The sequence below is a fragment of the Rattus rattus genome, chromosome 6 (assembly GCF_011064425.1).
Source record: "Rattus rattus isolate New Zealand chromosome 6, Rrattus_CSIRO_v1, whole genome shotgun sequence".
NCBI classification, from domain to species: Eukaryota; Metazoa; Chordata; class Mammalia; order Rodentia; family Muridae; genus Rattus; species Rattus rattus.
The window spans coordinates 61,394,125-61,411,207 of record NC_046159.1 but is presented as its reverse complement, the minus strand read 5'-3'; the positions used below and the strand labels follow the sequence as shown (position 1 = coordinate 61,411,207).

The following is a 17,083-nucleotide window of genomic DNA, read 5'->3' as shown; positions in this document are numbered from 1 at the left end:
ACAGGAATTGTATTTTGTTACACTAATACTTATGTACTATAGTTTTACTTCTGATTATTAATATAAATAGAATTGTGATTGTTGTTTTTCAAACTTTAAACTTTAGTTGGTCACTAAAAATACAAAGACTAGGAACTGGCTTTTATGCAAACCTGTATCCTGAACCTTAGTGCAATTAGTTCTTTTCATTGTTCTGTTATTTCCTTAAGATTTTCTACAGTTGCTTGTGCTATTTAGAAACAGTTTTATTTCTTCCTTCCCTCTCCACACAGCAGCTCTCCTTGTCTCGTGTTGTTAGATGATGTAGAGAAGTGGAAACGGAGGGAAGCTCTGCTTCTTTGTTCATGATCTTAGCAGGAAAACATCTGGCTTCTCACCATTAAACTTGCCATTATCTGTGCAAGTTTTATAGATATTTTCAATGAGGGAGAAGTGCCCCATCTCTGTCTTGATTTTTGTTTGTTGAGAATTTAGCATAAATGCTTTTTCTTTACCTACTTATATAGCTTTTCTTTTTGAGTCTGATAGCGATGACTTTCACTGACTGCTGGAGTGCTGATCCACCTGGGGTGAACCTACAGTAAGCAGGCCTTGGCCATAACACACCTGCTAGTTTATGAAGATTTTGTCCATGTTTGCAACAACTGGAACTCATAAAATGAAACTGATAAGACTCTCTGCTATAACTTTCTAGAAACACATTGTTAAAAGATGGGTATAAAACATCCTTAATTGTTCACAGAATTAACTGCCCATTTCATCCAGCTGTGTTCAATATCAGTTTCTCTAAGAGGTAAAGGCAGTTAGATTATCTACTTCACCAAGTATGAGTAATGATAGAACGTTCATAATAAAGATCTTCCCCTAATCTCACATTAAAGGTTTGGTTCTCAATCTTGAGGACTATTGGGGAAAGGAAGACTCTTGAGGAGATGGAGTTAACTGGAAGAAATTACATCATTAGAGGCATATATTTGAAGAGGGTATGAAGACCCTGGATCCTTCTTGCATCATTTTTATTTTCTTTCCAGTCACCATGGAGCAGGCAGCCTCTTCCCCAAATTTTTGCACTCTGTATATGTATTGTGCCAGGCTACAAGCCCAAAGCACTTAGGCCAATGGGTTAAGGACTGAAACCTCCCACAGTATAAGCTAAAATAAATCTCTTTTGACAATAGGGAGATGACTCTGTGGTTAGAAGCACTTGCTACTTTTCATCAGAATCAGAGTTCATTCTGAGAACCATGTCAGGTAGATCTCTAACTCCAGCTCCAGGGATTCCAGTGTTCCCTCTGGCCTGTGAGGATATCTGCATTCACATGCATATACACAGAAAGACAGACAGACACACACAGACACAAATTAAAAACAAAATCATTTTTTTTTCTCTTTTGGTTGTTGTAGTTTGTTGTTGTAATTCTTTTTTCATATCCAGTCTCATGAAGTACAGTCTGGCCTCACAGTCACCATGTCACTAAGGGTGACCTGCAGATCTTCACCATTCTTGTTTCTACCTCTTAGTTCTGGGACTAAGGATGGACATGAAGTTGTCCCACCTTTCCTCTTGTCAGATGATTACATCAGGGGTTTTGTGGTGATAATGAAAAGCTGGCTGAAGCAGTTTTCCCTCAGAAAGTGATCTATATTTTGTCAATTTTCAAAAGAATTCTTTACAATATTCCTTTATTATTATCTTAATGAAAATGGGTAAGATCAGCACTTTCATTAGCAACTTGTGGTTTTTTTCTACTTATCTCTTGGTTAGCCAGATTCACATTTTAGTTATCTTATTTCATTCCTGCCAAAGGGTCAACTTTTGATTTTGTTGATTTCCAAAATTGGTTTTCATATCTATTTGCTTCTGATCTTATTTGCATGGTCTATTTGTTTAGCTTGTATTAGATGGATTTAAGAAGCTCTTCTTATATCTAATGTAATAAAAATTTCTAATAAATGTTTAATGTTCCAACTGTCCTTACACATGATACTTTCTCTGTATCATACAAGTTTGGGGAAGATCTGTATTATCTGTATTATTTGGGTGATGTACATCTTCACTTTACCTTCAACTACAATGTTTTAAAATTCCTTTCAGGAATTTGTCTGTAACCCCTTTTCTTGGAATATGTTCTTTAATTTTCAAATATATATGAGTTTTCAAACTATACTTCATTACTGTTAATTGGTTTGATTCTATGTTTCAAGAGTGAGTTTAGTTTTGATTTCTATTTCACTGGTTTTTACTAACTTGTATTTGAGGGTCTTGGTCAGAGTTCTGTATAAGTTTAGGAGTCATTAGTGCTAGACAACATTCCCTATAAATGTTAGTTACTTAGCTGGTTAATGGTGCCACTGAGTTCAATGGTATCCATACTTATTTCTGCTTCTTGAATTTCTAACTTACAAATATAAATTTAATATAAACTGATATCCACACATATATGCTTTTATAATCTCTCCAAATACTTACATCTCTCTCATTAGCTGTTTGAAAGCACTAACCAAGTATGCATTTTAACCTTATCATTTCTCAAATGTCTTATTCTCTTCTCTGTAGGAACAAAAGATGTTCTCTGATGTTTCTTAGTACCAGGGAGTGATATTGAAATGGCTACAGGAGGAAAGCAATCAGTACCTACCCAGCAATGACACCTATGAACCAAAGCTATATTCAACATGGCAAGGTATCCCTAAAGATGCAATACTGTCTGTAACTGACAACTGTGTAATTGGACTTAAGGCCCACTAAACAGGAGTGAAATCACGTGTGGTACTGTGAACATGGCCAACTATATGTGGCTAGTATGATTGTAAATCTTGGATGAGATACTACTATTACCACTTTATTAAGGCATTATCAATCCCTAACTGCATTCTAAATTCATATCCCTATACCTACAGTCAAGTGTAGCTCACATTCCTCATCAAAAAGATTCTGTTTTGCAATAGGAGACCATTACAGAAATCCACAACTAGTCAAGATGCAGAGAACTGACCATAGAGTCCCTGACCCCAAATCCTGCTGAAGCTCACAGTGATGAACTAGAAGACCAGGAACTCTACTGCAACTTAGGTGCCTTCCTCTTATGGCAGGTGTATTCATGGTAGATCCATGACATCTCAATAAAGCAGCTGCCTCAACAAGACCTGAATAATTCTAACACTGGTTGCCATCCCCCTGCATGTGGGGGAAATTTCATGGGCCCCACCCCTAACTCTAAGTTCAACAAACAACTAGTAACTGCTAAGAGAGAATTAGTCTTCCCTAAGAATAAGCCTTCTAAGTTATTATCAAAAACCAAGTGGGTAGCCCTAGAAACATACATGTAGGCAACACTGAACAGAATCAGCATGGTAAGTATGCGTGCGCGCGCGCGTGCTTGTGTGTGTGTGTGTGTGTGTGTGTGTGTGTGTGTGTACACATGTGCAACAATAGCTAAAGAAGAGGAGGCCATGAATTTGGAGATGGGCTGAACATGGGAGAGACAGAAGAGAGAAAAGTGAGGGGGAAATGATATAATTATATTTTCATTAAAATTTTAAAATGGCATTCCTCTTCTCAGTGTTACTACCAATCAAGAGTTCACTAAGTTCAAAAATTTTAGAATTACCTTTGGTTTCTTTCTTTCTTTCTTTCTTTCTTTCTTTCTTTCTTTCTTTCTTCCTTCCTTCCTTCCTTCCTTCCTTTCTTTCTTTCTTTCTTTCTTTCTTTCTTTTAAAAACCTGCCATTTCTGTCTTCAAACCATTTCTCTACTTCTAAGTCTACTACTCCACATAAGCATTATTGTTTACCTGGACTATTTCAGTGGTCTCCCACCTAACTACCACCTTCCACTCTTACTAATTTACAATGACATGACGCCCGTTATTTCATTCAAAGATAAATCAGAGCACCACACTACAGCCCCAAATTAGAAACTTCCTATCTAACTTCAGATTAAGAACTACAGCATTTATTATGGCCAACAGGGGCAGACATTACCTGACTCCTTACCACAGGAACTCTTCATACATTTACCAGTGATTGATGTAACACTGGTAAATAGACCCTAACCGTACCTGAGTGTGCCTGAACCCACTGTCTTACTATCCCCTTTTCTGGGAATACACATCTATAGAAATGTAAATGGTTCCGGGTCTGAATATGGTTTCAGGTCATCACCGCACCCCATCCCCCAATTCATAGCTCTAGCTAATCTTCCTATTAGTTCATTACCATATAAGCTCCATAAAACCAAGAGAGACCTATCTTGTTCAGTCTGATAAGACTATCAGATACACAGCTGCTTTATTAAAACCTGCTAGCTAGACAATGGACTGAAGTCTTCTGTGCACTGCAGCTCTTCACAGAAGCTGGCAGTCTCTGCATCCCTGGGCCTTTTTCTCTCTCTGACATACCAGATTGTCACACGGTAGATGTAGAAAGAGTACTTATGATGAGGTGAATTAGTAAATCGTTTTGGTCTCTATTTTAAAACAGACAGAGGAACCTTCTGAGCAGGGAAAGGCAGACAAACATGCCAGCTGGATTATGTCACTCATGGCAGAAGAAACAAGAGGGAACCCTGAGAAAACACCTTGAAGACCTTCTGAATGTGTCTCTCTTTTCCATCTGCAAGGAAAAGGTTTCAGGAAACAGTAGCTTAGGAAAACACCCAACATGGGTCTTTCCTTGCTGCCCTGTTTACACTGAATTCTGGGTTGGCTCGTCTGAAATAGCCCTGGTAAAAATAAGCTTTCAACATGCTTTGAGGAATCAATGTTTCCCATCAAAAGCAGTGCAAGTCTGACCTTTAATGTCCCCTGCAATACTCCTCTGCTCAGCGTCTGAGAGACTGGCTGTTCAGCACTCAGGCCTACTACCTGCTGTCTCTTCCCCTCCGCACTCTAAATGCTAGAGCTAGCTGGGCATGGGAGCTCACACATATACTCTGAGCATTCAGAAGGCAGAGGCGGTACAATTACCTACCATCTGAGGCCAGGCTGGACTACACAGTGAATTTTAGGATAATGTGGGTTAGCATGTGACACACTATCTTAAAAACAAGTAAAAAGTTCCTTTCTAAAACCCAGAACAACACCATACCACAAATCCTTAAAAAAACAAATTTCAAATCATAATGAGGAAAAGTCACTGAAATTTTACAAAGGGGACAGGTTGAGAGATTATTAGTAGATTCAGCATTTTCCCCATTTGAAAGACAGTCTACTGAAGGCCTCTTTATTAGCTGAATCTTCACTAAAAATGCATCAGTAATAAAGTCATCACTGTTCTGTGTCTCTGCTTTCCTTACGTCTGAATTCAATCCAAAGCAGTTTGAAACTATTCAAAATAGAAACCAGGGCTCATCCTGAAGTTGTGCGTCATTGTGATCTTACCATTATTCCCTAAGTACTGCAGGGTGACAATACCACCACTCACACTGTCAAAGTGTAAGACAGAGATGACCTACGCTTCTGGGAGGATGTGTGTGGATTAGCTGTGAGGACTGGGAACCCTACTGCCCCTGGGTATCATGGCTGTTAAAATCAGACATTCATAAGCAGTATGAAAGGAATGGCATAAACTTAGATAAGGAACTTTCTTAAGTAATCTTATTGGTAATGTGAAGCATGCTAGGGTCCTCATGTGAAAACCTCATTCTGTCATAGAGATGGAAAGAATGAGTTATGTTCAACAATGCACATACTTCTTATAATAGCAAATGGTTAAGTTCTTCTAAAAGTCCGTCTACCATACACTTTAATCACCAAGTGGATCAAATCTGATTTCTTCTTTGATGGCTATTTTTGAGAGATGGTACCAACAAACAGAAAGGATAAAGGGTAGAAAAGGGGAAAAAACAGGGGACATACGTTGAAACTCTACCTATGTGTCTAATTGTCACCATTTGGGGATTTGTGACTGTCACAGAACATGTTTTAAAACTACAACAATCACATAATAACAAAACTCAAACCACGCCTGGTGTCCGGTGCTGTCCTTTAACCCCAGCTACTGAAAAGGAGGAAGCAAGCAGAAACTCCGAGTTTGAAGCCAGCCTGGTCTATACAGAATTCCAGATAAGCCAGAGCTACACAACCAGCCTGGTCTCCACTCAGGTTCATTTATATATCAACTCACTCTTTCTTACTTAAAACTGCAACATTTTTCTGATTAATATCCACGAAAATCTTCACATGATAATATACAGGATTTTATTAAGATGCATGGGATTCTTCTAAGAGTGGGTGCTAATGCTCCGGAAACTCATCTACCACTAATCTTCCCTTTGTTTACAAAAATGTCATTTTCTCTGACAGAGAAAAAGAGTGCTGGACTTATAACTAAAAAATAGCTAACTATTGGGGGTAAGGATTTGTCACTAAAATTTAAGATTTAAAAAGCTATACCTGGAAAGAAGAGTTATTAAATAAACATTGCAGTCGATAATCTTGTCAGCCACACTATCCTGATAATGTAATCGTAATTTTGTGGTTGTTTTAACACCATATTATGTGGTTGTTTACACACACATATCACCCTGGTGTTTAAATTTGTTTTCTAAAAAATGGAGACCAAACGAAACTATTCCTTACTTTCAAAAGCTTGTCATAAATATCATCCTCTGGAACCTGGTGAAACGGCCCAGACTGTGTCCATGCACTGTGCCAATGGGAATCACTTAAGCTGACATGTTCTCACCTTGAAAGTTGTGGTACCATAAAGCTTGGTCGTGTGGACCGTCTCTGGAAGGACATTAGTGATATTGGTGATGAATTCCTCCAGGTATTTACAGGACTTCTCCAGGTGTGTTGTATTGATGATAATCTGGACAAGCTAGAAAACAGTAAGCACGTCCAATGGTCATTCAGGTATTCACACGTGGGTGGTGGCTCAGGAAGTTCCTGAGCTGTCAGCAGGTTGCTCCATAGGCTACCTTACAGGAAGCCTCCTCCAAGAGCGTACCCCAAACCTCCAGGAACATCTATTTCCCCATTTAAAGTGACACTTGTAAGTATACTCTTTTATTTTAAAAAGGGCTTCTCTCACGTGGTGGTGAGCCACCTTTGAGCCAGCACTCAGGAGGCAGAGGCAGGTGGATCTGTGAATTGGAGGCCAGTCTGGTACAAAAGACACAGTGCCAGGATATCCAAGGTGACACAGACAAACCCTATCTGAAAAACAAAACAAAACAAAAACAAACAAAGCTACTAGTCTTAATCATAGGCCCTACAAAGAAACATAAATTGCCAAATTAATCAAATGAGTCAACATTCAGTAAAGCAAAAAGCAAAGCCGAAAAAGCAGCAGATATTTCAGAATTAGGCCTGAGGAACACAGACACATGACCCTCGATTGTGAAAGGCCAACACACTCCCTTAGTTCCTAAGAGAAAGAACTTGAACAGAGAAGGCAGAAAAAACAAAATCCTTGATCTTGACAAAAGTTTTCCCAATATTATCAGTCTGTTTTCTCAGATACAAAATGTACATAATAACCTCTAAGCCAGAAAGTCACTATGAACATTAATTACTTTGCTATTATTAGAGTTTTCCTCTTCATATACAAAAGATCCTTAAAAAGAGTCTCATCTGGAGCTACAGGTGTGGCTCAGTGACGAAGGGATGCTTAGTCCTCTTTCTCTTTTAAAGGAACAAATTCACACTAAAATAAAAATCACCTAAATCAAATCTTTCTTCAAAATACTTATCTAAACTGTTTGAATTTCACACAATTACATAACATATTGTAGGGATTTTCTTCCCTTCAATCCCACCATCTCCTTCTTTAACTGGAGCCCTTCCTTTCAAGAAGCTCCTGCCCACTTCACATCTTTGTCTGTGACCCACTGAGTTTAATTTGTATTTCTTGCCAGGTTAGGTGGGAGGTGATTTACTGGAGCAAGGGTAACTTATTGGTATTTACATCACTAAAGAAAAAGACACCCCTCCCCTGAAAAACATTAGCTTCCAACTGTCCTTCAAAATGGATGAAAGGGAAGAAAGGTGGATGGTGGCAAGGCTGTTAAAGTGGAGAACTAGAGACTTACATTTTAAAATCAGCATTACCTATAAGGAACACATTCTGTCTATCAAAAGAAATTCTAATAATAAGAGGAATCATGTCATGCTATAGAAATAAAAAAAAACAGTGGCAGTCAAAAAGAAAATTGTTCTATTTTGCAGGATTTTGGCAGTTTAAAAAAATGAAAAAGGAGGCAGCTATGCTGGGCACAGTAGTAATTTATCACGACTTTAAAAAGATCTGTCAACACAAGAGATCACCATGAATTGCATGAGTGGGCTGTCAGTCACTCTTCAAGTGTTTCACTGCCAAGCACAGAATAGACTATTAAAACATTCCAGGATTATAACACATGCCATGTCATTTTCACAGGAAATACTGCCTATTAATGAGGTCTGAGGAGCTCCACTCCTGAACGACACCATCAAAAGCCCTCGTAAGGGAGAGGCTTTGGAAGATAACTTTGAACTAAAATGAAGCACTCTGAGATACAGACTGTCATCAGAGTCTGAGCTCCTTCCATGGTATCATTAAACCCAACTCACATTCCAAACTCCCCTAGACACTGTTTCAAGGACACGGAATTAACAATAGACCAGATATTCATTCTTTCTGATATGAAGCCCTATGAGAGCAATCTAACCAAGAAAAAATATGGTGTAAACAGCAACTCTTACAACAAAACGACAGAAGTCACTTTAGTAATAATCAATCAGGGAGGAGCCTGAAGCATGAACCTGAGAATGTGGGTCTAGCCTTGGCTACATAGCAAGGCCCTGTCTCCAAAAACAAACAAAACAACAACAACAACAAATCACCACCACCACCACCACCACCACCACCACCACCACCACCACCACCACCATCATCACCATCATCACCAACAACAAAACTTCACTTAAGGAAAATAAATAAAACAAATCCACTAGGAACAAGCAGTTTTTCCATTTATTCTTGCTGGTATGAGAATAAGTGTGAGAGAGTGCCCTGTGGGGACCACAGTCACACAGTCAGAGAGATACAACACAGAGTGCCCTGTGGGAATCACTGCCCCAGATCTTCCTATACATCCCCAAGGGACCCAAGGTACTACTGCAAGTATTCTGTACAACTTTGGGGAAAACTGTGGCCATCATAAACATCATCATCCCTAATGCCTAACAGGTTTAAGTTCTCAAGTATAAACTACTATATGCACCTATTTCTCTTAGATCTGCTTTTGTCTTATTTCTAGAAGTGGAGAATTTACCACCGTAAAATTTCTTGGTTGACCCAAAGCTATACATAAGGTGAGAAGTCGCATAGTTTAATGACTCCCAGCTGCAAAGTCTGTATGGTGACAACAACCAAAAACACTAACAAACCAAAACCAAAAACAGCAACACTAGTCTCATTCATAAGAATGAATCAACCTAAGACTATATGGATTTTACCTTTCTCATCCCAGCAGGCTCACAAAAGCTTTATCCACTATCAAGTTTATGCATCTCCATGACCCAAACAACTAAAACACCATAATAACTGGACTACTAGTTCCAATCTCCAAGGTGTCATTAAAGTTTCTGAGTTGAATATAAAGTATCTTATCATAACTAACGTGAGCACTCTGCCTGTTGTTGGGAACAGGGGTGGGAGATACATGCTGTGCGAGACATAACAGGGCACAGCTATCTAGTTTTATGTGTAAATGACAAAAAGAAAACCAAAGCAGAGGCTGCTTTGTTGCTATAATCACAGCTCCAAGTCTGTATGTTCGCTGTGACCTACAAGCACACCTCTGGTCCTAGTACCTTACATGTTCACCATTGCTGCCAGGATAGTTACAGTATTTTAAATTAATTAATTGTGAAAATGTACCCATCCTGGAAGGAGGAAAGATATTCTAAAGGGAGACATGTGTATCTTCCTTTTGGCTATCAGACTATTCAGATAATGGACCTCAAAGAATTAGAATTTCTCCCCAGTAACCACATGCTAGGGAAGAAAAAAGCTGGTACCAGTCAGAGGGGTAAATTATCTCCTAGAAAGAAATTTCATGGAATCTGACAACTTGAGACTTCCTTCAGGAGAGCCTGGAGCTCAGTGATGAGTAGGACCACACCTCGACTGCACGGCTTAGCTATGCATACATGTCAGGACCTCAAAGATGAACGAGGAAGTCACTGGTCTACTTACTCCTCGTCCCAATATGGCCACACTGAATTAATGTCCTTTCTCTGTACCTTTGACTGACCCACTGAGGATGGGTAGAAGCCTCCTTTTGTTAAGGCTGCTAGGACCAGCCTTTGTTTTTACTTGTTCCAGTAACGAAAAGAGGACAAAGTTTATTTCAGTTTTCCTTTAGAAAAAAATCCCCTTTCAAATTATATCCCAAAACTTACGTTGAACTAATTACTGATGTGAAGATTAAAATTACTCATGTTCACTGTCTTTTAGCTCAAAACAGAGATATTAACATCAGTGTGGATACATACTGACGCATTCCAAATAATAAATACTAAAGCACCCTATACAGTATGTACTCAGTAACTAGGAATAAAACGTGATATCAACACATTTGATATGACATAGTAGGACATCCTGCTCAAATTGTTTGGTTTCTTCTATGTAAAACAAACAACCTACCTACCAGACCTGAGAAGCACTGTTTGCATGCCAAGAATGATTAGTACAACAACCAATATGTACTGGTATTCTCTATGGTCCAACACTATGCTCACTGATCCTAAAGGAATCCAATGAAACATTTTGCCGTTGTCCCCATTTCAACATCAAGCTAAGTCATTTCCTAGGAATACACTACTGAGCAGAGAGGCAGCAGCAGAAGCCGAGAAGTCTGGGTAAAGGCATTTGTGCAAAGTAATCAGTCGCTTTGCCTACAGACCTGGAAGCAGCAGCTCATGCACCTGCTGAGTCAACTAGGTATTACCATGCTCTGAGACCCCAAGGACCAGCGGGGCTACAACTGAATGGGTAGGCAGCAAGTGGAAGTGAAGAAGCCAGGAAAGCAGCAAGAAGGCCAGAGAGAAAAGAGGACAGGGACAGAGCATAAAGAAAGAGAGAGGAGCAAAATCATGTGGTCCCAAAGCAAGATCAGGCAGGCTAGTGACAGGCTTACTTGGAGTTTTAAACTCTGAATGACTGACATGTTGAAGGAAGATGCTGAGTTGTATATTTTCAATATGTTCCTGTCACTTGAGTGCTCTGTAACACCAAACCAGTTCTAACCAGAACTATAAAATGTCTGCCTCTGTTAGAACAAGATAATTAAACCAATTGTTTCTGGGAAAAGAATCATTATGAAGACAGAGTTAACAAAGTATAAACTTTCTTTCCCAATTAAGATTCAGAAAGAAAACAATACAATCTAATGATAGCAATAGAGTTTCTGACCACTGCTCCCACCTTTCTTTGCTTGGAGGATACCTGGTTAAGGAAAAAAGCTAGGCCATTTTCAGATGAAGAAAGTCAATCCATTACAGTTCTATTCCAACACAAGCCAAATGAAACTCAAGAAGAAGGAAGACCAAAGTGTGGATGCTTCAGTCCTTCTTAAAAAGGGGAACAAAAATACTCACAGGAGAAAATATTGGAGACAAAGTGTGGAACAGAGACTGAAGGAAAGGCCATCCAGAGACTGCCCCACCAGGGGATCCATCTCACATGCAGTCACCAAACCCAGACACTATTCAGGATGCCAAGAAGTACATGCTGACAGGAGCCTGATATAGCTGTCTCCTGAGAGGCTCTGCCAGAGCCTGACAAATACAGAGGCAGATGCTCACATCCAACCATTGAACTGAGAATGCAGTCCCCAATGGAGTAGTTAGAGAAAGGACTGAAAGAGTTGAAGGGGTTTGCAACCCCATAAAGAAGAACAACAATATCAACCAACCAGACCCCCCGGAGCTCCCAGGAACTAAACTACCATCCCGAGAGTACACAGAGATGGACCTAGGCTCCAGCCACATATGTAGCAGAGGATAGCCTTGTCAGACATCAATGGGAGAAGAGGCCCTTGGTCCTGTCAAGACTCGATGCCCCAGTGTAGGGGAATGTCAGGTGGGTAGTTGGGAGGGAGTGGGTGGGTGGGTTGGGGAGCACCCTCATAGAAGCAGGGGGAGATAGCAGTTTTCTGGAGGGGAAACCAGGAATGGGGATGACATTTGAAATGTAAATAAAAAAAAATCCAATAAAGAAAAAATGTCAAAAAGCAAAACAAAATTCTATTCCAAGCAATAGAAAGCAAACACAGAAGAAGAAGGAAAGGGCCCAAAACTCCATGGACTTTCAGCTTTTAAAAACTGCTACAAGCATAATTCCATCACAGCCAATGTCATATTTCATGGTGTTCTTTATTTCAATGCAGAGGAAGAAAGACTCCAAGCCAATAATGATCTGTCTTTGGTATGGGTTGGTATCATTAACAGTTTCCTGAGCTTCACCATCATCCTTGGCCTTATGCAGTTAGATGAACTAACTTTATTCCTAGAGGACCTAAAACTGAAGGCTCTACAAGAAACACAGCCTTCAGTCTTCCCCTGAATAAAAATATTCTCTAACCTAAACTCGCTTTGGGCCCAATATCTTCAGTGAATCCAAGGTGAGATGTGACTATGGAATCTTTAATTCCAAATAAAAGGGAATCTCATAACTTTCCGAATTTTAGGACTGGATATCAGTAATTCAAACCTTCACGTTATACTATGCCACAGTTGAGTGGAAGATTTCTCCCTTTACTAAGAGAGGCAGCAAGCCATTACCTTCCTCTCTCCAGCCTCAAACACAAATCACTAGGCTCTTGCTAAAGAGATAGAGTAATCTACCAATCATATTCAGAAGATACCAATAAAAGCCAAGGAAGTCTAACATGGGCCAAGGACACAGTGCTAAGACATCACTAAAAGAGGCACGCACAGGACATCTGGCATGGCCACTTCACTAGCAGCTACTTTACCTCAGTAAGGCCAATGTTCTTCCTCTTAATGACGTTCTGCAGAGAGTTGCTCAGAGTCCTGGTCAGCAACAGGTTTGTAGACTTCCGGATCATGTCATCGACTTCGGTGGAGCTGAAATGTAAATGATGACCCCAGTTCAGCCTGGGGAACTAGAGTTGGCAAACGAGCAGGCCCCGGCAGGATGTGCAGCAGCAGAGGCGGTGGTAAAGGGAGCAGCACCACGTTCTGGGCACTGCATGCGAGGAAGTAGCCCAAGTAACTTAACACCTGCTCTGCTAAAAGTTTATGCTGCTTTTATTTTTTAAAAATAATGTAGCTACAGAACCCTGCCTAGGTTACTTGTTCACACGAGAATACTTTAAGAAGGGCAGGCTAACTTGTACTGTTTCAGAAAAGGAGCCACTCTGAAACTGTGGAATGCCATATCAGATTGTTTATATTTTTATGGACTTATCCAACACACACACACACACACACACACACACACACACACACACACACACACACACGCACGCACGCTTATATCCTCTTTAAGTGAGTTTGTTCATCTTCATCACCATCTAAAACTACCTGTTTCGTCTCCCTTCCACAAGTTATACTCCACATGTGTCTTCGTTTACAAATGCGAATGTAATGTTATCGGCTATAATCTGCATAAAGGTTTTTTCTTCTTTCTGAGATTGAAAAACCATGCTTAAAATTAAGTATTCTTAGTAAATCAACTTTCTGCTCAGTAGTATTCTATTTTATATGTACTGGGTTTTTATTAACAATTCATGTGCTGACCAACATTTAGGTTGGTTCTATTCTCTTGCAATAGTAAATAGAGGAGTAAATATAGATGCATAAACATATCTGTTACAATCTTATCACAGACCTAAGTTCTCTGATATAAATATGGAGTAGAATAACTGGGTCACGTGGTGGCTCTATTCTTAATTTTTGAGGCAACTTCAAGCTGATGTTCATAATGGCTATATTAATTTACGCCCACCAGCAATCCTCTCCAACATGTGTTGTTGAGTCTCTGGATGACAGCCACTGAGCTCGAGGTAAGGTGTTATTTCTAAGTAACTTCAATGCTCTCTTAGGTTATGTTTTCTAAGTTACCTAAGAGATAACCAGCAATTGAGGAACCTACCCGGACAACAGCCTCCAAACTCTTTTCTTTCTTTTCTTTTTACGCAAAAACCCAAAAATCTTTACAAAGATTTACTTTCACAATGTACAGGAAAATAAAATCTATGCATGCACTCAACTTAAATGTCAGAGTATTATTTTATTATAGGAGACACTGCTATTGATAAGAACTTTTGAAATATATATGTCTTTCAACATTGTCTGATAGGAGAGAAACTATCCATTCAGAAAAAAATAATTATTTTTAAAACTGCATAGGAAATCTCCAACTAACATTTCTCTGACTGTGTGACACTTTGTTTGAGAGAACTATTGTTATACACATTACTCAATGACAAACTAAGTCTATTCTGAGACAGCTCTAATAGAACAAGTGATCTCTGACTCCACGTTACAAGATAAATATATTCTGAGGTAGAAGGCAATGTCAACCCAATAGTAAAAGGCAAGTGAAAACTTCCCTCACAATGAGGAATTATTTCATTTAAATTGTCAATATGAAACCCACCAAAGGAAGTTTGGAATCAAAAATTTAATAAACACAGATCAAAACTCAAAACAAAAACAGTGTGTGTGTGTGTGTGTGTGTGTGTGTGTGTGTGAGAGAGAGAGAGAGAGAGAGAGAGAGAGAGAGAGAGAGAGAGAACACACTCAAACATTAAGTAAAAAAAAAGTTTCATTCAAAAACTTGGGATTCAAATAAGAAGAAAAGTATCTAAATAATTTACTCACATAATCCCAATATTACCTCATCACCAAAATAAAAGTAAGTGAGTAAAGGCCATTTTGCAATTGGCTTGAAATAATTTCCATAAAATTAATCTTGGTTTTAGATGGGAAAATTAATTGTACAATCCCAAGTTTCATAGTTTTAACAAGAAGAATGATAATTGACAGTGTTTAACTCTATACAGGCGGCTGATACAAGAAGACAGAAACTTCAAGGCCCGTGTAGGCTACAGATGAGACTCAAAGCTATGCTGAGCAACTCTGCAAGGGCATGTCTCAACATCTGAAGTAACAAGGGGACTTGCTCGGTGGGAGAGCACTTGCCTAGCATACTGAGACCTACATTCTACCTACAGTAGGGCGGTTGATAAAGCAGTAACTCAACCCCACCCCTAAGTGTACTTATTTTCAGAAAGGCTTGACACATGATATGTTCTGTTTATCGATTCTTTTGCAAATTTATCAAGTGTAGGTTCAGATATAGTGTTGAGCCGTTTCTGGTACTGTTAGTGTGAGCATGATGGCTGCAGTGCACATCATGAATTTCTGTAGCACTTACCATCAGCTGTCTGGGTCCTCAGGAAGATAAAGGCCTTCCTTCCTTTTACTTCTTAATGTCTTCACTACTAAGGAGCACCTAACTACGTATTTGCTAAAATACATGCAGACTAACCAATAAAGGGCACTCAAACAAAGAAGCCTGTGGTTAAGGCAGACGCAGAGCAGAGCAACAATACTGACTCCAAAGACTGCTGCATTCTCACTGTAACCTTTTATACTTCAGTATGAAGGAGTGGTAACGTGAATAGGTCAAACTACAATTTCCAGTAATTTTTTGCTGCTACTGTTTAAAATGTAATATATACTTATGTCATTCAAAAGCTTTTACCTTTCACCATAACAGTGAAAGCCTATTGCAAGGTTCCAAACTCATAGCAAACACTTTACAAAGTATGTATTCAGAGAGTAACAGTCTCAGCACTGAACTTTCTCGTGCTATACCTTAGATGAAGATCTTCTGAAAACTTCAGGCAGGCGTAGATAAATTCTTTAATCTGGTTGTAAACTTTTGGCACAAATTCAGAGAAAGGAAACTTTTTGGGAAATGGCTGCTGTAAATGCAAGAAATTAATGAAAGCAAGTCACTAAATCCATTGTAGACACTTAAAATTATTGAAAATGAAAAAAGAGAAAAACCTTTGTCCTACTCTTAGAACTTAACAGTACAAATGTAAAAATCTGTCCCCAAGAGATTTCTGACACGAAAAAGAGTAAGACACGTGTGCTGATGAGTTTTTATGACAACTCAACACTTCGTGGTTATGTGAAAGATCTTAATAAAGAAAACACCTCCATAGGATTGGGCTATAGGAGAGTCTGTAGGGCTGTTATCTCCCACCCCTTCTCCCAATATTTTCTTCTTTTAGTTTTTTGAAACAGGGTTTCTCTGTGTAGTCCTGTCTGTCCTGGAACTTGCTCTGCAAACCAGGGCTGGCCTCGAACTCAGAGATCCACATTCCTCTTACAACTGTGAGGAGCAGTAAGCCTCCTGAGTGCTGGGAGTGAAGGCATGTGCCACTACCACCCAGCTGGGCACTTCCCTTTGAAATTACTTCTTATGTGCACATGTGTTTGGCCTACATGTGCGCACACACACTGCTCACTCAGTGCCTAAGGAAGCAGGAGAGGATGTCAGACACCTGGAACTGGAGCTGCAGGTGGTTGTGAGCTGATTTGTGTGGGCTTGGACTGAATCTGGGTCCTCTGCAAGAGTAGCCACACTGTTGGGCCGAACTCCAGCCCTAAGGCATTTCTTGGTTCATAATTGTTGTGGACAGGCCCAGCTCACTGTGGAAGGCAGTTCTGGATGGTATAAGAAAACAGGCTAAGCAAGCCAGTAAGAAGCAGTTCTCCCTGGCCTCTGCTTCAGTACCAGCCTTGAGGTCCCTCCCTGACTACTCTAGATGACCTGTGACCTGAGAGTTGTAAGCTAAAATAAATCTTTCCTCCCCCAAATTACTTTTGGTCATGGTGCTTCATCATAGCAATAGAAACTCTAAGACAAAAACTAGTGCCAGGTTGTGTTGTATGATGGTGGCAGACCTGACTATGTGATATTTGGAGAACTCTGGAAGTACTCTGAAACTCTGAACTAGAAAGGCATTGAGTGCTTAAGGTTTAATGAACTGTCATCAGAACTTATAAGTTAAGAATGTTGAAAGCAACACAGAAGATGGGGTCCTGGCT

General features: G+C 39.6%; 1 protein-coding gene across 3 annotated transcripts in view; it reads right to left on the bottom strand.

The window, feature by feature from the left end:
- Positions 1–17,083, bottom strand: part of Exoc6b (exocyst complex component 6B) — a 446,009-nt gene that overhangs the window by 215,442 nt on the left and 213,484 nt on the right. For all 3 annotated transcript variants that reach the window (XM_032906207.1, XM_032906208.1, XM_032906209.1), the window contains exons 15-17: positions 15,839–15,948; positions 12,967–13,078; positions 6,687–6,821 (exon numbers count right to left, since the gene is read on the bottom strand). In XM_032906207.1, the coding sequence (XP_032762098.1) occupies positions 6,687–6,821; positions 12,967–13,078; positions 15,839–15,948 (357 nt within the window). The remainder of the gene's footprint in view (positions 1–6,686; positions 6,822–12,966; positions 13,079–15,838; positions 15,949–17,083) is intronic.